The sequence below is a fragment of the Pseudophryne corroboree genome, chromosome 3 (genome assembly GCF_028390025.1).
Source record: "Pseudophryne corroboree isolate aPseCor3 chromosome 3, aPseCor3.hap2, whole genome shotgun sequence".
Taxonomy (NCBI): domain Eukaryota; kingdom Metazoa; phylum Chordata; class Amphibia; order Anura; family Myobatrachidae; genus Pseudophryne; species Pseudophryne corroboree.
In genome coordinates, this window is record NC_086446.1 from 523,183,649 (window position 1) to 523,208,747 (window position 25,099).

Sequence of the window (25,099 nt, forward strand, 5' to 3'; positions counted from 1 at the left end):
ATAAAATGGTAGGTTTGAGTAGAACAAACAATTAAGGTGAGAAACCAACATTTATACAGCACAGAACCTGAGAAAAGCAAGTTGGGATAAGAAGCGCCACATATCATAAAGCAAGAAACAAGGGAGGTAGGGCTTGTGATATATCACCTAGGTACAGACTATCGACTAAGAACAATCCAATATTTTTGCTGCATTAATTATGTGCTACATGAGTTTTTGATTATGTTATAAGACATTTGAGATCTAGTTAACAGGGAGTGAGTTGTTGAGGTGGGGATCCTATGCTAGTCACCTAAGCAATGACACTATACACTAGTCCACACGGGTGTCAGTTTTGGACAGGTCCAAAACATGTGGAGCAGAGTGCCCTTCTGGCTGCCGTCCCTTCATCACAAATCAGGGAAGGTTGGGAGGATTCCCTGTAAGCGCTATGGAACCAGATACCAATACAGGTAAATTTTGAACAACTTTTCTCTGTTTCAGACTGAGGACACCAGAGTTACCAGGTTGGACCAAGGTATAGCATTCGTAAATGAAGCCTAGCCAAAATTGTACACACAATACAAGCAAGGCTAACCAACAATAACACTCTTTGCACCAGGTACTATTGTACACAGGAACCTGTGGAACCCTTAAAACTAAAACAAAAAACATTGACAGGTTATATAGAACCATGTTTTATCTGTAACTACAATTTGTTTGTTCAGCCTAAGATCAGAACTTGCACATATTGCTGATATCAGCATAGTGCCAACAGTAGCTGCAAATCTGACTACATGTTTTTGAATTTTTCCACCTATACAGCAATTACTTAGGAATATCAGCCCATGCAGCCTAAACCGCATTTCAGAAATTGGTGTTTTCGGTAGACAGATGTCACTCACCTATTTTTCCCTACAAGTTGGTCCTAAAGGTAATTAATTCATTTATGACTAATTAAATTGTATACTGGACTTGTAACAAAATTCTTTACAAAAAAATGTGTAAAGTGGGCAAACCTGAATTATGTGCACTCATAACTCCCCCTCACTGCAGTGCCCCACCCTCACCAGAACAACACAATACTCATTTGGTGAGAGTCCCAATCTTCTACAATCTAACCAGGGATTATCCTCAACAGCTGCTGAGAACACAAAAGAAACCTCCCTTGTTATTATGCTGCTTAAAATAAATGTACACAATAAAAGCATCAATTAACATGGTCATCAAACACAAAACACAATGTTGAGCTGGAACAAAGGATCAGCAATGTGGTAGGCGCCATCATAAATTTACAAAAAAGCTCTACCCTCTCAACAAGAGATAAAAATGATTACTGTGGTTCTGAATTTGATACCAATCAGCATGTCTGTAGAGCTGGTATGTGCACCTTCATGCAGGATTTAGAATGTATGCAAAAATAAATATATATTCTCTTTACAGCACTGCATATTACATTTGGTGCGGTATAAACAATAACAATAAATAATAATAATAATGCCCAAAACCAGTGATAAGACCTTTTCTTGCCTTTCAAATGTTGCTATCAATATAAGGAGAAGGCAGTTTTCTCACTGTTAGAAATAAAAAGCTAGTTTTAGGATAACAGTCTCCAAAAACGACTTTTTGCACAGGTTTGAATTGATAGAATGTCGGATATATCCAGCTGTACTCCTGCAAAGCAGAGTCATGTGTTTTAGTTGTGCTATAGCCAAGAGCTTTTATATTGCTGCCGACAAGAATGGTGCGGTGGTCAGAAAAGATTCTGCGGCTGGCACCACTGAAGGTCGACATGGGAATTAGATCGACAGGTGAAAAGGTCGACATGAGTTTTTGGACTGTTTTTGGTGTCGTTTTCTTTGTAAAGTGACGGGGAACCCCAATTAGTGCACCGTGTCCCCTCGCTTCACTCTGCACAGGTTACTGTTCCAATCGTACTCCACGTGGATTGTCAAGTAGGGAAAATCCGAAAATGTAAAGAAAAAAAAAAAAGATTTTAAACCTACCGGTAAATCTTTTTCTCCTAGTTCGTAGAGGATGCTGGGGACTCCGTAAGGACCATGGGGATAGACGGGCTCCGCAGGAGACATGGGCACTAAAAAGAACTTTAGATATGGGTGTGCACTGGCTCCTCCCTCTATGCCCCTCCTCCAGACCTCAGTTAGAGAAACTGTGCCCAGAGGAGACGGACAGTACGAGGAAAGGATTTTTGTTAATCTAAGGGCAAGATTCATACCAGCCCACACCATCCACACCGTATAACTTGGAATATACGAACTAGGTAGCAGTATGAAACAAAACAGCATCAGCCCGAGACTGATCAAAACTGTAACATAACCCTTATGTAAGCAAAAACTATATACAAGTCTTGCAGATGTAGTCCGCACTGGGACGGGCGCCCAGCATCCTCTACGGACTAGGAGAAAAAGATTTACCGGTAGGTTTAAAATCTTATTTTCTCTAACGTCCTAGAGGATGCTGGGGACTCCGTAAGGACCATGGGGATTATACCAAAGCTCCCAAACGCGCGGGAGAGTGCGGATGACTCTGCAGCACCGATTGAGCAAACATGAGGTCCTCCTCAGCCAGGGTATCAAACCTGTAGAACTTTGCAAAGGTGTTTGAACTCGACCAAGTAGCAGCTCGGCACAGCTGTAATGCCGAGACACCTCGGAAAGCCGCCCAAGAAGGGCCCACCTTCCTAGTGGAGTGGGCCTTTATCGATTTTGGTAACAGCAAACCAGCCGTAGAATGAGCCTGCTGAATCGTGTTACAGATCCAGCGAGCAATAGTCTGCTTCGAAGCAGGAGCGCCAACCTTGTCGGCTGCATACAGGACAAACAGTGCCTCTGTTTTTCTAACCCGAGCCGTTCTGGCCACATCAAGGGACTCGGAATCCTCCAAGTCTCGCGTAGTCACAGGCACCACAATAGGTTGGTTCATATGAAAAGATGAAACCACCTTGGGCAAGAATGGAGGACGAGTCCGCAATTCCGCTCTATCCACATGGAAAACCAGATAGGGGCTTTTGTAAGATAAAGCCGCCAACTCCGACCCCCTCCTAGCCGATGCCAAGGCTAACAACATGACCACTTTCCAAGTGAGATATTTTAATTCCACCGTTTTAAGTGGTTTAAACCAGTGAGACTGAAGGAACTGTAACACCACGTTAAGGTCCCAGGGTGCCACTGGAGGTACAAACGGAGTCTGGATATGCAGCACTCCCTTCACAAAAGTCTGTACATCTGGGAGAGAAGCCAATTCCTTCTGAAAGAAAATGGACAGGGCCGAAATCTGAACCTTAATGGAGCCTAAATTTAGGCCCAAATTCACTCCAGTCTGTAGGAAGTGAAGGAAACGGCCCAGACGGAATTCTTCCGAAGGAGCATTCCTGGACTCACACCAAGAAACATACTTCCGCCATATACGGTGATAATGTTTAGCTGTCACGTCCTTCCTAGCCTTTATCAGAGTAGGGATGACCTCATCCGGAATGCCCTTCTCCGCTAGGATCCGGCGTTCAACCGCCATGCCGTCAAACGCAGCCGCGGTAAGTCTTGGAACAGACAGGGCCCCTGTTGTAACAGGTCCTGTCTTAGAGGAAGAGGCCACGGCTCTTCTGTGAGCATTTCCTATAGATCCGGATACCAGGCCCTTCGCGGCCAATCTGGAACAATGAGAATTGTCTGTACTCCTCTTCTTCTTATGATTCTCAATACCTTGGGGATGAGAGGAAGAGGAGGAAACACATAGACCGACTGGAACACCCACGGTGTCACCAGGGCGTCCACTGCCACCACCTGAGGGTCTCTTGACCTGGTGCAATACCTCTGTAGTTTCTTGTTGAGGCGGGACGCCATCATGTCTATCTGGGGCAGTCCCCACTGACTTGCAATCTGTGCGAAGACTTCCTGAAGTCCCCACTCTCCTGGATGTAGATCGTGTCTGCGGAGGAAGTCTGCTTCCCAGTTGTCCACTCCCGGAATGAACACTGCTGTCAGTGCGCTTACATGATTTTCCGTCCAGCGAAGAATCCTGGTGGCTTCCGCCATTGCCACTCTGCTCTTTGTTCCGCCTTGACGGTTTACATGAGCCACTGCGGTGATGTTGTCTGACTGAATCAGAACTGGTAGGTCACGAAGGGCGTTGTATATGGCCCTCAATTCCAGGACGTTGATGTGAAGACAAGCCTCCTGGCTTGACTAGAGACCTTGGAAATTTCTTCCCTGTGTGACTGCTCCCCAACCTCGGAGGCTCGCATCCATGGTTACCAGAATCCAGTCCTGAATGCCGAACCTGCGACCCTCTAGAAGGTGAGCACTCTGCAGCCACCACAGGAGAGACAGTGTGATCATCTGATGAATCTGTAGATGTGACCCGGACCACTTGTCCAGTAGGTCCCATTGGAAAGTCCTCGCATGGAACCTACCGAAGGGAATGGCCTCGTAAGACGCCACCATCATTCCCAGGACTCGAGTGCAGTGATGCACTGACACTCTTGTTGGCTTTAATAGGTCCCTGACCAGAGTCATGAGTTCCTGGGCCTTTTCTATCGGAAGATAAACCCTTTTCTGGTCCGTATCCAGAATCATGCCTAAGAAGGGCAAACGAGTCGTAGGAACCAACTGTGACTTCAGGATATCGAGAATCCAACCGTGTTGTTGTAACACCTTCAGCGTGAGTGATACGCTGTTCAGCAACTGCTCTCGTGATCTCGCTTTTATCAGGAGATCGTCCAAGTATGGGATAATTGTGACCCCCCTGCTTGCGCAGAAGCAACATCATTTCCGCCATTACCTTGGTGAAAATCCTCGGGGCCGTGGAAAGCCCAAACGGCAACGTCTGAAATTGGTAATGACAATCCTGTACCGCAAATCTCAGGTATGCCTGATGAGGTGGATATATGGGAACATGAAGGTATGCATCCTTTATGTCCAGGGACACCATATAATCCCCCCCTTCCTGACTGGCGATGACCGCTCTGAGCGATTCCATCTTGAACTTGAACCTTTTAAGTATAGGTTTAAGGATTTTAAATTTAAAATGGGTCTGACCGAACCGTCCGGTTTCGGGACTACAAACAGGGTTGAGTAATACCCCATCCCTTGTTGAAGCAGGGGAACTTTGACCACCACTTGTTGAAGACACAATTTTTGAATTGCATTTAAAACTATCTCCCTCTCTGGGGGAGAAGCTGGTAGGGCAGATTTGAAAAAGCAGCGCGGAGGCACCTCTTCGAATTCCAGCTTGTAACCTTGGGAAACAATTTCTATTGCCCAGGGATCCACCTGTGAGTGAACCCAGATGTGGCTGAAAAGTCGAAGAAGTGCCCCCACTGGGGCGGACTCCCTCAGCGGAGCGCCAGCGTCATGCGGTGGATTTTGTAGAGGCCGGGGAGGACTTCTGCTCCTGGGAACTAGCTGTGGTTGGCAGCTTTTTCCCCCTGCCCTTACCTCTGGCAAGAAAGGACGATCCCCGTACTCTCCTGTTTTTATGCGACCGAAAGGACTGCATCTGATAATGTGGCACTTTCTTAGGCTGTGAGGAAACATAAGGCAAAAAAGTTGATTTACCTGTCGTGGCCGTGGAAACTAGGTCCCCAAACAATTCCTCACCCTTGTAAGGTAAAACCTCCATATGCCTCTTCGAGTCGGCATCACCCGTCCATTGGCGGGTCCATAGGACTCGTCTAGCAGAAATCGCCATAGCGTTGACTCTAGAACCCAGTAGGCCAATGTCTCTTTGAGCATCTCTCATATATAAAACAGCATCTTTAATATGACCCGGGGTCAATAAAACTGTATCCTTATCCAGGGTATCAATTTCCGCCGATAAGGTATCTGTCCATGCTGCTACAGCGCTACAAACCCAAGCCGATGCTATCGCCGGTCTGAGTAAGGTACCAGAATGTGTATAAATGGACTTCAAGGTAGTCTCCTGCTTGCGATCAGCAGGATCCCTGAGGGTTGCCGTATCCTGAGATGGCAACGCTACCTTTTTGGATAAACATGTCAACGCTTTGTCCACCCTTGGGGAGGATTCCCACCGTATCCTGTCCTTAATTGGGAAAGGATACGCCATAAGAATCCTTTTGGGAATCTGCAGTTTCTTGTCTGGAGATTCCCAAGCCTTTTCAAATAACTTGTTCAGCTCATGAGATGGGGGAAAGGTTACCTCAGGTTTCTTTTCCTTATACATGTGCACCCTCGTGTCAGGGACAGAGGGGTCATCTGTGATATGCAACACATCCTTTATTGCAATAATCATATATTGAATACTTTTAGCCAATTTTGGCTGTAACTTTACATCATCGTAGTCGACACTGGAGTCAGAATCCGTGTTGGTATCAGTGTCTACCATTTAGGATAGTGGGCGCTTTTGAGACCCAGAAGGTCCCTGCGACATAGTGGCAGGCAGGGCTTGACTCCCTGTACACTCCCTGGACTCCGCTTTGTCCAACCTTTTGTGCAATAAATTCACATTAGCACTTAAAACATTCCACATATCCAACCAGTCAGGTGTCGGTGTTGCCGACGGAGATACCACACTCATTTGCTCCACCTCCTCCCTAGGAGAGCCTTCTACCTCAGACATGCCGACACACGCGTACCGACACACCACACACTCAGGGAATTCTCTTATCTGAAGACAGTTCCCCCACAAGGCCCTTTGGAGAGACAGAGAGAGAGTATGCCAGCACACACCCAGCACCAATGACCCAGGGAAAAACAAATATCTTTACCCAGATAGCGCTATTATTATTATTACACTGTGCCAAATTATGTGTCCCCCCCCTTCTTTCAAACCCTCTGTCACCGTGTTCAGCAGGGGAGAGTCTGGGGAGCTTCCTCTCAGCGGTGTGCTGTGGAGAAAATGGCGCTGGTGAGTGCTGAGGATCAAGCTCCGCCCCCTCAGCGGCGGGCTTCGGTCCCGCTTAAAATCTTTTAAAAATTGGCGGGGGATCTCTTATATATTGCTTAGAGCCTATATATATATATATATATATATATTTCAGCCAGATCGGAGGTTTAATTGCTGCCCAGGGCGCCCCCCCTGCGCCCTGCACCCTTACAGTGCCTGCCGTGTGTGTGTTGTGTGGGAGCAATGGCGCGCAGCGTTACCGCTGCGCGTTACCTCAGTGAAGATCCGAAGTCTTCTGCTGCCTCTGAAGTCTTCTATCTTCACATACTCACCCGGCTTCTATCTTCCGGCTCTGTGAGGAGGACGGCGGCGCGGCTCCGGGACGAACGGCGAGGGTGAGACCTGCTTTCCGACTCCCTTTGGAGCTAATGGTGTCCAGTAGCCTAAGAAGCAGAGCCTAGCATTTAAGTAGGGCTGCTTCTCTCCCCTCAGTCCCACGATGCAGGGAGCCTGTTGCCACCAGGCTCCCTGAAAATAAAAAACCTAACTAAAATACTTTCTTTCAGGAAACTCAGGAGAGCTCCCTGTAATGCACCCAGTCTCCTCTGGGCACAGTATCAAACTGGGGTCTGGAGGAGGGGCATAGAGGGAGGAGCCAGTGCACACCCATATCTAAAGTTCTTTTTAGTGCCTATGTCTCCTGCGGAGCCAGTCTATCCCCATGGTCCTTACGGAGTCCCCAGCATCCTCTAGGACGTAAGAGAAAATGTGAAAAACTCATGTCGACCTTTTGACCTGTCGACCTAGTACATGTCGACCTAATGACCATATCGACCTACTGACCATGTCGACCTAATGCATGTTGACCTTCAGTGGTCGACCTAATGACTGTCAACCTAAGCTGTGTCGACCTAATGACCGTATCCCGTGCAAGGTTAGGAGTGGGGCCAAATGTGCCACAGCCGTATCCTCCTATGACAGATGCCCGCCATTACGTTGGAGACCTTTAGGGGAGCAGCCACTACCACTAAAGACACTGCTGGCAGCCCTGCACCACCACCTACCAGAAGAAGGCAGCAAATACATAAAATCTATACCACATTCTATGAGATTTCATTGTATCCACAAGGGGTACAGACCCCAGCGTGGTCTAGGGGCCAACTCAAGTGGAAGGTATCTCCACCACTAGATACTCAGGGAGATATTTAATAAACATAATTATCTAAAAAAAATAAATAAATAAAAAGTATCTTTTTTCCAGTGGCAGTTGTTGCACAGTCCAAAAATCAAATAGGGGAGCCACAGCAACTGCCATCAAGTCCTGGTCAGCGATGTTTGGCAGTGTATAGGGTGACAGTTGCTCTGGCTCCCCTATCTTAATTTTGGACTGTGCAGCAACTGCCCCTGGAAAAGAGATACTTCTCTCTTTTTTATTTTTTTAGATAATTATGTTTAGTAAATATCCCCCTCAGGTAGCTGAAGGGCCATCCTTAGGCACAGCTGCCACCTTAGTACTGTACCCTTGGGGGAGAGGTGTTGTGTTCCACTTGCACCCCCTATGCGATAGGCTCTCACAATTAGCAAACTTAAAGCTGCAGCATTCAAGCACTACTCCTTCCTTTACCTCTGTGTGCACTGTGCAGTACTTCCTTTACCCCTGTGTGCATTGAGATATTAGGTTTTGCAGTGGGTTTTTTTTTCTCTCCTCCTTTTGTTGAGTAGTTAATACCCCCAGATTTACTAGGTTATGTGGGTGATCTTGCAGGTTTAATTTATATTGTCATTTTTTTTGTGTGTTCTGCTATTTACCTATTGCAGTTTGCTACTTTTTCGTCTTTCACTTCAGACAAAAGACCAAAAGGATGGAAGGAGTACTCTTCTTAAGGGAGTTACCTGCTCCAAACTGACAGGAGGACAATCAGATGCTGCTAGCTTTTATGCCGGCCTAGGAATCAAGTATTGTCTGTGCAGTAGTTGGTAGAATAGACAGTAAATTCCAATTTTTATACATTTATTCTCTGCTCTGTGAGGATATGGCAAGGTGGGAATTACCTTTAATTCCATATCAGCTAGTTGGTTCTTACTCTGTTCAGTGGTAATTGTTCCAGCTCAGGTCAGGTACAGAGTCTGTCCCCAAAAGTATATCAGTCACTCATTTGGAAGTTGAAGGAGGCCATTTCAATTGAGGCAGACCCTTCAACATTTTAATTGCAAGGTAAAAGAACATGTTTGCCCTGACAATTTAAATGCACCAGCAGCCTATTAAAAATATAAGGGTACCATCTATCCTTAAATAAAAACAAAGCAGAAAACATAGGTATTGTCAAAAAGGACGCTTGGTGTGTCTGATTGTACAGAATCCTATTTATATAGGAGGTATGGAAACAAAAGTTACTAAATATGGAACGGCTTTATAAAATCTCTGAACTAGATTGGATCTCAGTCCCTGCATGGCATTGCACTTATGTGATACAGAAGTTTAGCAATTGTTATATATAAAACGTTAGCCTTTTCCCTTTGGCTCCTATTGTAGTCTTAAACAAGATTTTCTGCATCACGTTATGAACTATCCCTTTCTTTCACAACCAGTCTCCTGGGTAGCTGTTCAAGTGTCTCCACTCCTCAAGAATATATCAAATCTCCCAGCTTCATGTGCAACAAAAAGCGTACAACAGTGAAGGGAGATGGAAGCACACAGACCAAACCCTGCTTCTCTAGCATCCATAAGGGATATTGGGGAGATTTAGTACCATGGGGTATAGACGGGGTCCAAAGGAGTCTCCCCAATATCCCTTATGGACTACGAGAAAAGGATTTACCGGTAGGTAATTAAAATCCTATTATTATCTTCTTGATCAAGAAAATCTCTTATTCCTAGATACTACAGTATTTTATTCTAGAGAGAATCTTTTTCTGTAGATCAAGAAGGTGCAAAACAATATGAAAGAGTGATTAATCACAGAATAACAATAAAATAAAATAAAAGACAAGCAAAAATTAATAATTATTATTTTAGTGCTTGTGTGAATAGTAAATGTTATATACCAGATTTACAAGTAACAAGTAATGTGACAAAATAAACCTCATTGTGAGAAACAAGACAGATCAGTTACAAAGCACTTCTATTGGAGGTTACAGGAGTGGGTGGGATACTGCAGGCCTGTCACAAGGAGGAATGTGGCTCCACCCTTCTGCCAGCAAGATTATAGGTGTGGCCAAACTGAGTATCTGAAGTACAACTTTGGTCCGTCTCCTTGCAGTACTGCCAACAGACAGAACAGAGTGTGCGCATATTTTGGGCCCAAATTATGCTTTTTAAGATAGCTCAAAGATCTCTCTCTCTCTCTCTCTCTATATATATATATATATATATATATATATATATATATATATATATATATATATATATATATATATATATATAGAAAAAGACACATACACTGTAACATCCAAGCAACAATGCACAGGGTGCTGCCCATAATAATGTTACATCATAAAAGTTCAGCATTCATGACTACACCAGGGGCACAATAAAAGAAGTAGACCAGCACACCAATAATATGCAAAGCAAATCTTAGTCCATTTAATAAAAGCAGTAGAAAAATCACACAGAAATAGCCATTTTAAAGTCCAGCAGATTAACCACATACCCGATGATTTTTTTTCCCTCGAAAACCGCTCAGAAAGTGACTTTTTTATTTAATAAGGTTTAGAAAAGTATTCTTAAAGATATATTTAAATATTTTATTTACAAAAATATACCTACCGGGTGTTTTGCATCCCACATCGGCCCCCATTGTAATTTTACTTCCATCCATCATCACAAATATTCACCTTAGTGGCATAAGAGCATTCACACGCCCTGGTGGTAACAGAACCCCTCACAGAATCCCCACCCTCACCCCCCCAGTGCCAATAGGCCGCAGATAAGTACCCCGCTCCTCTTGTGTCACTATGTTTTTCTTTTATATGTATATTATTACAGGTTGAGTATCCCATATCCAAATATTCTGAAATACGGAATATTCCAAAATACGGAAATTTTTTGAATGAGAGTGAGATAGTGAAACCTTTGTTTTCTGATGGCACAATGTGCACAAACTTTGTTTAATACACAAAGTTATTAAAAATATTGTATCAAATGACATTCAGGCTGTGTGTATAAGGTGTATATGAAACATAAATGCATTCTGTGCTTAGAGTTGGGTCCCATCGCCATGATATATCATTATGGTATGCAATTATTCCAAAATACGGAAAAACCCAACATCCAAAATACTTCTGGTCTCACCATATTGCAGAGACAGTGCATTGGAGCTTGGGGCAGGGGGAACTGATAATCTGTCCCCCCCCTGCTGCAGCACCATGGAGGCTCTCGAATGCCGCTAGCAAGGAATTTTGGGGAGTAATTTCGGAAGAGATGTCGGCGATCACGGACCACAACATCTCTTCCAGGAGGCCACTGCAGCAGGAGGAAGTCTGTTCTACACTTGTGCAGAACAGATTTCCTCCCTACAGAGAGGAGACACAGCAGGACTTGCCTGATGTATGTGATGCGACCTGGTCAGACAGCAGACTTCCAAGCTGCGCATCACGTACAGTAGTGCCAGGGACGTTGTTTTTTACAATACATCTCATGGGCCATATACAGTATATAGGGGATGACTTCCACATTCATAATCCCCTCATTCACAGCCCGGCAGCCATGACAATATCTAAACACCTTTATCAACAACTGCCACATTACATTTTTTGGCCTTCATGCTCATACTCAATTTTAAAGAGCATTTAATCGAAAACTATATTCTATCACACGACTTGCATTTGTACACCCCCGCATGATATAAATATTTTTTTTAAAACAACTCACCTCATGAACACTATACTGCTGCTGAATGTTCCCCAAATTCAAGTCAGGAAAACGGGAGTCATTATTTGTCTTATTTTGTTGAAGTAAGATCTAGGATACAGAATTTGGCAAGTTACCAGTAACATTTCCAGTACTGATATACATCAATATATATTACTATGCATGGCATCACCTCCCGCTAACAGTTTTACACAAATACCAAAGAAGGAAAAAACAGAAGGAACATTATAATTAGCTCTGGTATCTTGTGTATGAGGACGTAAATCATGGAGTCACCTGAGTCCTGAGATTGGTAAACAGGTATAGCCAATCAGTAGTCTAAAGGGCCCTACACATTTAAAGATCTGCCGCCGAGCTGCCCGACGGCGGATACGGCCAACCCAGGGTGGGGGTGGGGGGGGGATGGACGGGGGGGGGTCAGTGACGGGGGGAGTGAAGTTACTTCACTCCCCCCATCACTCGGCTCCATAGAAGTGCAGGCAAATGTGGACGAGATCATCCATATTGGCCTGCATGCACAGCCAACGGGGCACCAGTGATGAACGAGCGCGGGGCAGCGCATCATTCATCGCTGGAACCTCCACACTCAAAGATATATACGGTATCTCGTTCATTAATGAACGAGATCGTTCATATCTTTGAGTGATATCGCCCAGTGTGTAGGGCCTATAACAGTTACATCTTCAATTGGTAAATGTTGCATATACCAGTGCTGGGTTGTAACATGTAATATTACCTTGAAACGGTTGATGATTGCCAGGTGAAGAGATGCTACAGCATGTAAATGAGAGCTTAATATTTGCACTTCAATGGCTGGAATATTTCCATCTGATGACAAGTCTGGCACAGATACCTAAACAAAGTTAAAAAGCACATATATAATGTTGTTTTGTAAAATTCCCTTTGTATATGCAGTATGCAATAATTTTTATTTAACAGCCATAAATATCATGGTCAATGGGTCACTTTATATATCATAAGTCACGGCCATTACACAGTAACTAATAATAGATCTCAGTGTTTTGTATGACGTAGACTAACCTCTTGAACTCGCAGACAAAACTTCCTTCCATCTGGGTTTACACCCTGCACCTCTACCAGATTCTGCACCTTTGTCAACTCTGCGGACAGCAGCCAATGCAATGCAGCAGAACAGAGGGGTCTCCCTGCGTGAAACAACATAGATACTGCTATGTCATAGATGTAATGGAATAAAAGATAACATACCACAATATAAAGAACATATATAATATAGCAGACCTTAGTACATGTATAATATTTTTATTTCCCTTTTGTGGAATATTTACAGCACATTTTTACAAAAATAAAATAAAATATATCTATAGATTGTAAGCTTGCGAGCAGGGCCTTCCTACCTCTGTGTCTGTCTGTCTGTCTGTCTGTCTGTCTTTGCCCAGTTTTGTTCTATAGCTATTTTTCTAATTGTAAAGCGCAATGGAATATGCTGCGCTATATAAGAAACTGCTAATAAATAAATAAAATAAATATTTCAATGCATCTATTTGATTCCTTCACTCTACAAATGAACATTTAATGATGCTGTGTCCACTGTGAGGCAGTGCACACTAAAAAATAAACAGTTCTCGCCTGTGGTTGTTTTTGGGGTGAAGAATTTTTGTTTCACATTATGACTGCTGATGCCAGGGCTGTACTTTTACACTACTGCCAATTCAAACATATCTGCGCCCCCCTGTGTCAAAGGAGAGAGACACTGCCAATCAAGTGCCTGCATTTGTCATCTTTCACTAGCCACTGAGCAGGCGACCTGGTGGAGGCAAAGGGCCTGATTCAGACCTGATCGCAGCAGCAAAATCTTTCTCTAATGGGCAAAGCCATGTGCACTGCAGGGGAGGCAGATGTAACATTTGCAGAGAGAGTTAGATTTGGGTGGGTTATTTTGTTTCTGTGCAGGGTAAATACTTGCTGCTTTATTTTTACACTGCAATTTAGATTTCAGTTTGAACACACCCCACCCAAATCTAACTCTCTCTGCACATGTTATATCTGTCCCCCCTGCACTGCATATGGTTTTGCCCATTAGAGAAAAAGTTTGCTTTTGCGATCAGGTCTGAATTAGGCCCAATGTTCTCCTGGATTATATTTGCCTAACTGAGTCAGCGATGCCCTCTCACTGACATTTTTTTTTTTTCATACAGTTTTGTGTTATTGAAGATTATTACACAATATTAAAGAAAGGGTACAAGGCATAATACCATAAATAAAGTATCTGGAAAGGTCTTGTGTTACAGCAATAGCAGGAACAAAATGACAAATTAAAACAATAAGCCAGAAACAGAGTGTAAGGATATAGGGTAGGCAGTGACGTGCGGTCAGGTGAGGCTGCGCCTTTCCTGTCATACTAATGTTTAGACCAGAGTTTTGACTGTATAAAGTATACGAAAAATAATAAGAATTTACTTACCGATAATTCTATTTCTCGTAGTCCGTTGTGGATGCTGGGAACTCCGTAAGGACCATGGGGAATAGCGGCTCCGCAGGAGACTGGGCACAAAAGTAAAAGCTTTAGGACTACCTGGTGTGCACTGGCTCCTCCCCCTATGACCCTCCTCCAAGCCTCAGTTAGGATACTGTGCCCGGACGAGCGTACACAATAAGGAAGGATTTTGAATCCCGGGTAAGACTCATACCAGCCACACCAATCACACCGTACAACCTGTGATCTGAACCCAGTTAACAGCATGATAACAGAGGAGCCTCTGAAAAGATGGCTCACAACAATAATAACCCGATTTTTGTAACAATAACTATGTACAAGTATTGCAGACAATCCGCACTTGGGATGGGCGCCCAGCATCCACTACGGACTACGAGAAATAGAATTATCGGTAAGTAAATTCTTATTTTCTCTGACGTCCTAATGGATGCTGGGAACTCCGTAAGGACCATGGGGATTATACCAAAGCTCCCAAACGGGCGGGAGAGTGCGGATGACTCTGCAGCACCGAATGAGAGAACTCCAGGTCCTCCTCAGCCAGGGTATCAAATTTGTAGAATTTAGCAAACGTGTTTGCCCCTGACCAAGTAGCTGCTCGGCAAAGTTGTAAAGCCGAGACCCCGCGGGCAGCCGCCCAAGATGAGCCCACCTTCCTTGTGGAATGGGCTTTTACAGATTTTGGCTGTGGCAGGCCTGCCACAGAATGTGCAAGCTGAATTGTACTACAAATCCAACGAGCAATAGTCTGCTTAGAAGCAGGAGCACCCAGCTTGTTGGGTGCATACAGGATAAACAGCGAGTCAGATTTTCTGACTCCAGCCGTCCTGGAAACATATATTTTCAGGGCCCTGACTACGTCCAGCAACTTGGAGTCCTCCAAGTCCCTAGTAGCCGCAGGTACCACAATAGGCTGGTTCAAGTGAAACGCTGAAACCACCTTAGGGAGAAATTGAGGACGAGTCCTCAATTCTGCCCTGTCCGTATGAAAAATTAGGTAAGGGCTTTTATAGGATAAAGCCGCCAATTCTGAGACACGCCTGGCTGAAGCCAGGGCTAACAGCATTACCACTTTCCATGTGAGATATTTTAAGTCCACAGTGGAGAGTGGTTCAAACCAATGTGATTTTAGGAACCCCAAAACTACATTGAGATCCCAAGGTGCCACTGGAGGCACAAAAGGAGGCTGTATATGCAGTACTCCCTTGACAAACGTCTGAACTTCAGGAACTGAAGCCAGTTCTTTCTGGAAGAAAATCGACAGGGCCGAAATTTGAACCTTAATGGACCCTAATTTTAGGCCCATAGACAGTCCTGTTTGCAGGAAATGCAGGAAACGACCCAGTTGAAATTCCTCTGTAGGGGCCTTCCTGGCCTCACACCACGCAACATATTTACGCCAAATACGGTGATAATGTTGTACGGTTACATCCTTCCTGGCTTTGATCAGGGTAGGGATGACTTCATCCGGAATGCCTTTTTCCTTCAGGATCCGGCGTTCAACCGCCATGCCGTCAAACGCAGCCGCGGTAAGTCTTGGAACAGACAGGGTCCCTGCTGGAGCAGGTCCTTTCTTAGAGGTAGAGGCCACGGGTCCTCCGTGAGCATCTCTTGAAGTTCCGGGTACCAAGTCCTTCTTGGCCAATCCGGAGCCACGAGTATAGTCCTTACTCCTCTCCTTCTTATGATTCTCAGTACCTTGGGTATGAGAGGCAGAGGAGGGAACACATACACTGACTGGTACACCCACGGTGTTACCAGAGCGTCCACAGCTATTGCCTGAGGGTCCCTTGACCTGGTGCAATATCTGTCTAGTTTTTTGTTGAGGCGGGACGCCATCATGTCCACCTTTGGTTTTTCCCAACGGTTCACAATCATGTGGAAGACTTCTGGGTGAAGTCCCCACTCCCCCGGGTGGAGGTCGTGTCTGCTGAGGAAGTCTGCTTCCCAGTTGTCCACTCCCGGAATGAACACTGCTGACAGTGCTATCCCATGATTTTCCGCCCAGCGAAGAATCCTTGCAACTTCTGTCATTGCCCTCCTGCTTCTTGTGCCGCCCTGTCTGTTTACGTGGGCGACTGCCGTGATGTTGTCCGACTGGATCAGCACCGGCTGACCTTGAAGCAGAGGTCTTGCTAGGCTTAGAGCATTGTAGATGGCCCTTAGGTCCAGGATATTTATGTGAAGTGATGTCTCCAGGCTTGACCACAAGCCCTGGAAATTTCTTCCCTGTGTGACTGCTCCCCAGCCTTTCAGGCTGGCATCCGTGGTCACCAGGACCCAGTCCTGAATGCCGAATCTGCGGCCCTCTAGAAGATGAGCACTCTGCAACCACCACAGGAGAGACACCCTTGTCCTTGGTGCCAAGATTATCCGCTGATGCATCTGAAGATGCGACCCGGACCATTTGTCTAGCAGATCCCACTGGAAGGTTCTTGCGTGGAATCTGCCGAATGGGATTGCTTCGTAAGAAGCCACCATCTTTCCCAGGACCCTTGTGCATTGATGCACTGAGACTTGGCCTGGTTTTAGGAGATTTCTGACTAGTTCGGATAACTCCCTGGCTTTCTCCTCCGGGAGAAACACCTTTTTCTGGACTGTGTCCAGGATCATCCCTAGGAATAGAAGTCGTGTCGTCGGGATCAGCTGCGATTTTGGAATATTGAGAATCCAACCGTGCTGGCGCAGCACTATCTGAGATAGTGCTACTCCGACTTCCAACTGTTCCCTGGATCTTGCCCTTATCAGGAGATCGTCCAAGTAAGGGATAACTAAAACTCCCTTCCTTCGAAGGAGTATCATCATTTCGGCCATTACCTTGGTAAAAACCCGGGGTGCCGTGGACAATCCAAGACAGCAGCGTCTGAAACTGATAGTGACAGTTCTGTACCACAAACCTGAGGTACCCTTGGTGAGAAGGGTAAATTGGGACATGTAGGTAAGCATCTTTGATGTCCAGAGACACCATATAGTCCCCTTCTTCCAGGTTTGCAATCACTGCTCTGAGTGACTTCATCTTGAATTTGAACCTTTGTATGTAAGTGTTCAAGGATTTTAGGTTTAAAATTGGTCTCACCGAGCCGTCCGGCTTCGGTACCACAAATAGCGTGGAATAGTACCCCTTTCCCTGTTGTAGGAGAGGTACCTTGCTTATCACCAGCTGGGAATACAGCTTGTGAATGGCTTCCAATACTGCTTCCCTGTCTGAGGGAGACGTCGGTAAAGCAGACTTTAGAAAACGGCGAGGGGGAGAAGTCTCGAATTCCAATTTGTACCCCTGGGATACCACCTGAAGGATCCAGGGGTCCACTTGCGAGTGGGCCCACTGCGCACTGAACTTCTGGAGACGGGCCCCCACCGTGCCTGAGTCCGCTAGTAAAGCCCCAGCGTCATGCTGAGGACTTTGCGGAGGCGGGAGAGGGCTTTTGTTCCTGGGAACTGGCTGTTTATTGCAGCCTTTTTCCTCTCCCTCTGCCACGGGGCAGAAATGAGGCGCCTTTTGCCCGCTTGCCCTTATGGGGCCGAAAGGACTGCGCCTGATAATATGGCGTCTTCTTAGGTTGAGAAGCTACCTGGGGTAAAAATGTGGATTTTCCAGCCGTTGCCGTGGCTACCAGGTCTGATAGACCTACCCCAAATAACTCCTCCCCCTTATAAGGCAATACTTCCATGTGCCTTTTAGAATCCGCATCACCTGACCACTGCCGCGTCCATAAACCTCTTCTTGCAGAAATGGACAGCGCGCTAACTCTTGATGCCAGTCGGCAAACATCCCTCTGTGCATCACGCATATATAGAAATGCATCCTTCAAATGCTCTATAGTCAATAATATACTGTCCCTATCTAGGGTATCAATATTTTCAGTCAGGGAATCCGACCACGCCAGGCCAGCACTGCACATCCAGGCTGAGGCGATTGCTGGTCGCAGTATAACACCCGTGTGAGAGTATATACATTTTAGGATATTCTCCAGCTTTCTATCGGCAGGTTCCTTTAGGGCGGCCGTATCAGGAGAGGGTAGTGCTACCTGTTTATAGGGGGTGTTTCCCAACGTGCCCTATCCTCTGGCGGGAAAGGGTACGATGCCAATAACCTTTTAGGAATTATCAGTTTTTTATCGGGGGAAACCCACGCCCCATCACACACTTTATTTAATTCCTCGGATACAGGAAAAACTACAGGCAGTTTTTTCTCACCAAACATAATACCCTTTTTAGTGGTACTTGTATTATCAGATATATGCAATACATTTTTCATTGCTTCAATCATGTAACGTGTGGCCCTAGTGTAAGTCACGTTTGTCTCATCATCGACACTGGAGTCAGTATCCGTGTCTGTGTCTGCCACTTGAGGTAACGGGCGTTTTAAAGCCCCTGATGGCGTTTGAGACCCCTGGACAGGCACAAGCTGAGTAGCCGGCTGTCTCATGTCGTCAACTGTCTGTCGTAAGGAGCTGACACTGTCACGCAATTCCTTCCACAAGCTCATCCACTCAGGTGTCGACTCCCCAGGGGGTGACAACTGTATAATAGGCAATTGCTCCGCCTCCATCTCATTTTCCTCCTCAAACATGTCGACACAATCGTACCGACACACCGCACACACACAGGGAATGCTCTGATAGAGGACAGGACCCCACTAGCCCTTTGGGGAGACAGAGGGAGAGTATGCCAGCACACACCAGAGCGCTATATATATACAGGAATACCACTATAAAATGTGTTTTTCCCTTTATAGCTGCTGTTAGTATAAACTACTGCGCCAAATTAGTGCCCCCCTCTCTTTTTTACCCTTTTCTGTAGTGCAGGACTGCAGGGGAGAGTCAGGGAGACGTCCTTCCAGCGGAGCTGTGATGGAAAATGGCGCCCGTGTGCTGAGGAGATAGGCTCCGCCCCCTTCTCGGCGGCCTTTTCTCCCGCTTTTTAGGCGAGTTCTGGCAGGGGTTAAAATACACCCATATAGCCCTGGGGGTTATATGTGGTGTATTTATGCCAGCCAAGGTGTTTTACATTGCTGCTCAGGGCGCCCCCCCCTAGCGCCCTGCACCCTCAGTTACCGGAGTGTGAAGTGTGCTGAGTAACAATGGCGCACAGCTGCAGTGCTGTGCGCTACCTTGTTGAAGACTGATGTCTTCTGCCGCCGATTTTTCCGGACCTTTTCTTGCTTCTGGCTCTGTAAGGGGGCCGGTGGCGCGGCTCCGGGACCGAGCTCCGAGGCTGGGCCTCTGTTCGGTCCCTCTGGAGCTAATGGTGTCCAGTAGCCTAAGAAGCCCAATCCACTCTGCACGCAGGTGAGTTCGTTTCTTCTCCCCTTAGTCCCTCGATGCAGTGAGCCTGTTGCCAGCAGGTCTCACTGAAAATAAAAACCTAAAACTAAACTTTTCACTAAGAAGCTCAGGAGAGCCCCTAGTGTGCACCCTTCTCGGCCAGGCACAAAAATCTAACTGAGGCTTGGAGGAGGGTCATAGGGGGAGGAGCCAGTGCACACCAGGTAGTCCTAAAGCTTTTACTTTTGTGCCCAGTCTCCTGCGGAGCCGCTATTCCCCATGGTCCTTACGGAGTTCCCAGCATCCACTAGGACGTCAGAGAAACAAAGAATATGTTAGAAATATCTTCTTTGTATTATTCAAATAATTTTGAAAGTCAAAACACTGAAGTAAAAAGTCTATGGCAGGTGAGGCAGTGCCTATCTTTTCCACATATCTCTGATCGGGATCGGTATGAAATACCTCCAATCAAAATCCCGACGGTCACAATCCCGACAGCAATTGACCGACGGTCAAATTCCCGACAAGATCAAATCCCGACATGGACAAAATACCGACATTGAAAATACAGACAAGGTCAAAATACCAACATGTAAAATGCCGACAGGTCAAAATACCGACATGCGGTTTTCTTTTTTGTATGTCGACATGGACACCATATAAGTGTACCGCGTCCCCTCGCATGGCGAGCACGCTTTAGGCTGTCACAGGATGCATTGGGGCCTCCTCTATAACCCCGTTTCCAGGCACTGAGAGCTCAGTTTCGTTAACCAGTCCAATGCAGGGGCAGGCAAGAGAGAAGGCAGATGTTAGTCACATACAACCACATTCTCACGACAGGAGAAGGGACCAGCGGCTGATTCCAAACAACCCAAAGAAGCTAGGTGCGTCAGGGTGGGCGCCCTGTGGAACCCAATGTACCTCGCAGAAAGAGTGTTACCCATGGTAAGTCTACCATAACACTACTTTTCTGCAGCAGGGTACATTGTGTTCCACAGGGAAACATCGGGGATGTCCTAAAGCAGTTCCTCAAGGAAGGGGACGCGCCTTAGCGGATATGAGAATCCGGCATCCAAAGGAAGCATCCTGAGAGGCGAAAGCATCAAAGGCATAAAACCTAAGAAATGTGTTCACCGAGGACCACGTAGCCACCTTGCACAATTGTTCTGCGGACTCGCCACAGCGGGCCACACCAAGAAGGTCCAGCAGACTAAGTAGAATGGGCATTAATAGCAGCAGGAGCTGGGAGTCCAGCCTGCGCATAAGCTTGTGCAATCACCATTCTAATCCATCTGGCCAAGGTTTGCTTATTCGCAGGCCAGCCATGTTTGTGGAAACCAAACAGGACAAAAAGGGTATCTGTCCTCCTTATACAGGCAGTCCTCTCCACATAAATACAGAGAGCCCTAACCACATCCAAAGAACGTTCTTTGGAAGACAAGTAAAAAGAGATGAAGGCCGGAACCACAATCTCTTGGTTAAGGTGAAAAGAGGACACCACTTTAGGCAAATAACCTGGTCGAGTTCGTAGAACTGCCCGGTCATGGTGAAATGTCAGAAAGTGGGGACGACAGGACAAAGCGCCCAAGTCCGACACCCGTCTTGCACAGGCAATAGCCAGCAAGAACGGGACCTTGGCCGTAAGCCAAGCCGACTGAAGAGGTTCGAATGGAGACTCTTGCAGGGCATTCAGCACAACAGTCAGATCCCATGGAGCCACAGAAGGGACATAGGGAGGCTGAATCCGAAGGACATGAGTGAAGGTATGAACATCAGGTACAGACACAATTTTTCTCTCAAACCATACCTACAAGGCAGATATGTGAACCTTGACAAAGACAAAGGCCTAAGTCTAACCCTCGTTGCAGAAAAGCCAGAATTCTGGAAGTTCTGAATCTGTATGTGTGTGTCATAATTATCAGCACACCAGGACCCCTTTCACATCTCCAATGCTGGACCCCACCCGGAAATTGGAAACGGGTCCTTCTCGGGTGGGATCCGGCATTGGAGCCTCTCTACTGGCTTCACATAGCGGCGGGGGGCGGAACCGGCAGCGGGGGCGGAGGCGGCGCTGGGAGATGAGCTCATCTCCGCACAGCCTCTCCCTATGTAGTAAACGGGTCCCAGGTCGCATCAGGAATCCGTTTACGCTGCCACTGAGCCGGTATTCAACCTGGGAATAACCCTTCTTATTACCCGGGTTGAATTACCGGGTCAGGCGACCCAGGAATTCTCCAAGGACCCTTTCACATTGCACACTGACCCGCGTCGACCTGGCAATATGCTGGGTCGATAGCGGGTTATTTTTGCGATGTGAAAGGGGTGCAGGTGAAGTAAGAAACCAGATCCTGTAATATATCTGGGCAGATGCCAGTTTGCGGGCCTTCAACATAGTTTGGATAACCGCCTCTGAGAATCCTTTGGCCCTCAGAAGTGATGCTTCAAGAGCCATGCCGTTAAAGCCAGTCTGGCCAGGTCTGGGTATACACAAGGGCCCTGTACGAGGATGTCTGGCCACTGAGGAAATAGAAGGGGACACCCTGTCAACAGGCCCTGCAAGTCTGAGAACCAATGTCGTATGGGCCACGCTGGAGCGATTAGAAGTAACAATCCTCCTTCTTGCTTGAACTTCCGTAGGACCCTGGGCAGAAGCGACACTGGAGGAAACACGTAGGGCAGCCGAAAGTTCCATGGAATTGCTAGAGTGTCCATGAACGCTGCCTGAGGATCCCTGGTCCGAGATCCAAAGACTGGAACCTTGTAATTGTGTTGAGACACCATCAGGTCTACATCTGGTAGGCCCAATTTGTCCACTAGGAGTTAAAAGATTTCTGGATGAAGACTCCACTCTCCGGCGTGCACGTCCTGGCGACTGAGGAAGTCCTCTTCCCAGTTCAGGACACCCGGAATGAACACGGACGATATTGCTTGCGGATTGCGTTCCGCCCAACAAAGGATTTTTCACATTTCCAACATTGCCATGCGGCTTTAAATGGCGCCTTGAAGGTTTATGTATGCCACCGTGGGGACGTTGTCTGACTGTACTTGAACAGGCCTGTTCTTTATCAGAGGAACGGCAAGAAATAGCGCATTGAACACCGCCCTCAGCTTCAGAATGTTTATTGGGAGGAGTGATTCCTCCTTGGTCCAGCGACACTGAAACACCGCACACCATCCCCTCAGACTGGCGTCTGTTGTCAGTAGGACTCAGCCGGGGATCCAGAATGGACGGCCCCTGCTCAATTGCTGGTCCTGTAGCGACCAGGTCTGCGACAGACGAACCACCAGAGTCAAAGTGATCATCTGAGATCTGATATGCTGAGGTAGGCCATCCCACTTGGAAAAGTAACCTCTGTAGAGGGCGGGAATGAAATTGAACGTACTCAACCATGTCGAATGCCAACACCATCAGGCCAAGTACTTGCATCCCCGAGTGTATTGACACTCTGGGTCGACAAAGGAAGCGTCTTATCCTGTCCTGAAGCATCAAAGGAACGAAAAGTGGTACCTTTTGCCTTCCGTGTTGAAGGATTAGTGTTTGGGAGAAAGCAATCTTAGAAGCTGCTAATTCAGACACAATTTTATTCAGGTCTTCCCCCCAAACAAAATATCCCCAGTGAAGGTGTTTTTGGAGTCTAGGTCCACCCTCCATGCCTTCAACCACAGAATATGGCGAGCCAGGACAGACGTAGCCGACGTCTTGGCTGCCAACACACCCGCCTCAGAGGACGCTTCCTGAAATGTAATAGGCCGCGGTGGTAATGTGAGACGGGTATGGTCTGTCATTGTCAGATATATCCTCGGGCAGCTCCTCCTCTAATGCCTGAACCCACTCTTCAATACCTTTTGCAGCCCAAGAGGCAGCAATAGTGGGCCTATACACAGCAGTGCCGTAACAAGACATTTTAGCACTATGCGCACCCCCTCCCAATATTTAAAATAGGGCCAGTGCGCACCATAGGCGCGCGTACAAAATATAGGGGCATGGCCACAAAATACCAATTCATATTATGCTGCACAGTAGTCTCCATTATTCAAATTACGCAGCACAGTAGAGCCACTTACACACATTACTCCAGGTAGAGCCTTCTTTTACACATTACGCCAGGTAGAGCCCCATTTTATACAATACTCCAGGTAAACTTCTATCACACATTACACCAGGTAGAGCCCCATTTTATACAATACTCCAGGTAAACTTCTATCACACATTACACCAGGTAGAGTCCCCTTTTACACAGTACAGCAGCTAGAGCCCCCTTTTACACATTATGCCAGGCAGAGCCCACTTTTACACATTACGCCAGGTGGAGTCCTCTTTTACACAGTACGGCAGGTAGAGCCACCTTTTACACATTACGCAAGGTAGAGTCCCCTTTTACACATTCTACCAGGTAGAGTCACGAAAGAGAGAGAGAGGAATTGATTGAGAGAGAAAGAAAGGTGGCAGGTACAGAGACAGAGTGTTGGTTAGGAGACAGAGAGAGGGGGTGGGAGGGGGAGAGAGAAACACACACACCCCGATGCCTATGAGACCGAGCTGCACTTCAGGCTATAATGTACAGGGTAGAGGAGCCAGGCACAACGCTACTATTATAGCGGGCTGCGCTGCAGCTGGTGCTGGCCAATCGGGGTGGAAGTGGGTAGTGTGCTGACAGCGCAAATGCGCTTTGTGTGTTGCACCCTTTGCCCACACGCCCCCCGAATTTCAGTACAAGCAGCTCATTACGTCCAGAGAGTAAGTAAAAAAAAAACAAAACACTGACTCCCGTAAACAGAAAACCCTCCAATAGCTAAAGGAAGGGGGTTGTAGTCACAAAGATGCAGCAGAGGGGACAGAGTCACGGCATATAAACTCACCACCTGAGGATCCAGAGGGTTCTAGGGACTCTATGTAGGAGCTACAGCTTTTATACAGTCACGGTTCAGCCAGCGACCGTGGGGCTGCAGGAGGGTGGTTGGTGATGTGTGGAGTAACTACAGGAGTCTATGGCTGAGAATGCTGGGAGAAAGGGCACCGAACTTCCGCGGTTCACCTATTCAGATGTTCCCCAGTGTGCAGGCTGTGGGAACAAAGATAGCTGCCGCAAGCAGAGAAGACATGCAGGGCACTCTTCAGGCCGGCAGCACGGCTCCTTCAAAACCCGGAAGTACCTGTTCACATCGCAGAGCAGGAGGGATGGGGGTGGAGCACACGGGCGATAGACTGCCTGTACAGCGCTGCCTGCTGTAATGTACACAGCAGCCGACGCAGCGCCAGGTGTCTGAACTCAAGATACAAATACAGCAGGCTAATCAGGGTGGATGCAGATGGTGCGCCCACAGGGCAAATGCACTGTGGGCAAAGCACCATCTGCTCATGCCTAGTTACGGCTGATACACAGCTCCTGTAAGGGAGTAAAAAAATGTCAAGCATCCCTCCACACGCTTATCTGTCGGTTCCTTCAGTGAAGTGACAGTGGTGACAGGCAGTAGCGGATCTTGCCACGGGCAAGCAGTACTTTTGCCCGGGGTGCCGCCTTCCGGAGGGCGCAGGGCGCCCTCCGGAGGGCGCCGCACCAGGGCAAGATCCGCTACTGGTGTGTGCCCCCTGCTGCCCGCTGCCCCCGGCCGCTACCGCTGGGAAGGGAAACTAGACGCGTACGCGTC

At 47.0% G+C, this 25,099-nt stretch overlaps 1 protein-coding gene across 2 annotated transcripts in view; it reads right to left on the reverse strand.

The window, feature by feature from the left end:
- FAAP100 (FA core complex associated protein 100) overlaps positions 1–25,099 on the reverse strand; it is a 93,900-nt gene that overhangs the window by 8,776 nt on the left and 60,025 nt on the right. For both annotated transcript variants that reach the window (XM_063961123.1, XM_063961122.1), the window contains 3 exons: positions 12,752–12,876; positions 12,447–12,563; positions 11,711–11,800 (listed from right to left, as the gene is read on the reverse strand). In XM_063961123.1, the coding sequence (XP_063817193.1) occupies positions 11,711–11,800; positions 12,447–12,563; positions 12,752–12,876 (332 nt within the window). The remainder of the gene's footprint in view (positions 1–11,710; positions 11,801–12,446; positions 12,564–12,751; positions 12,877–25,099) is intronic.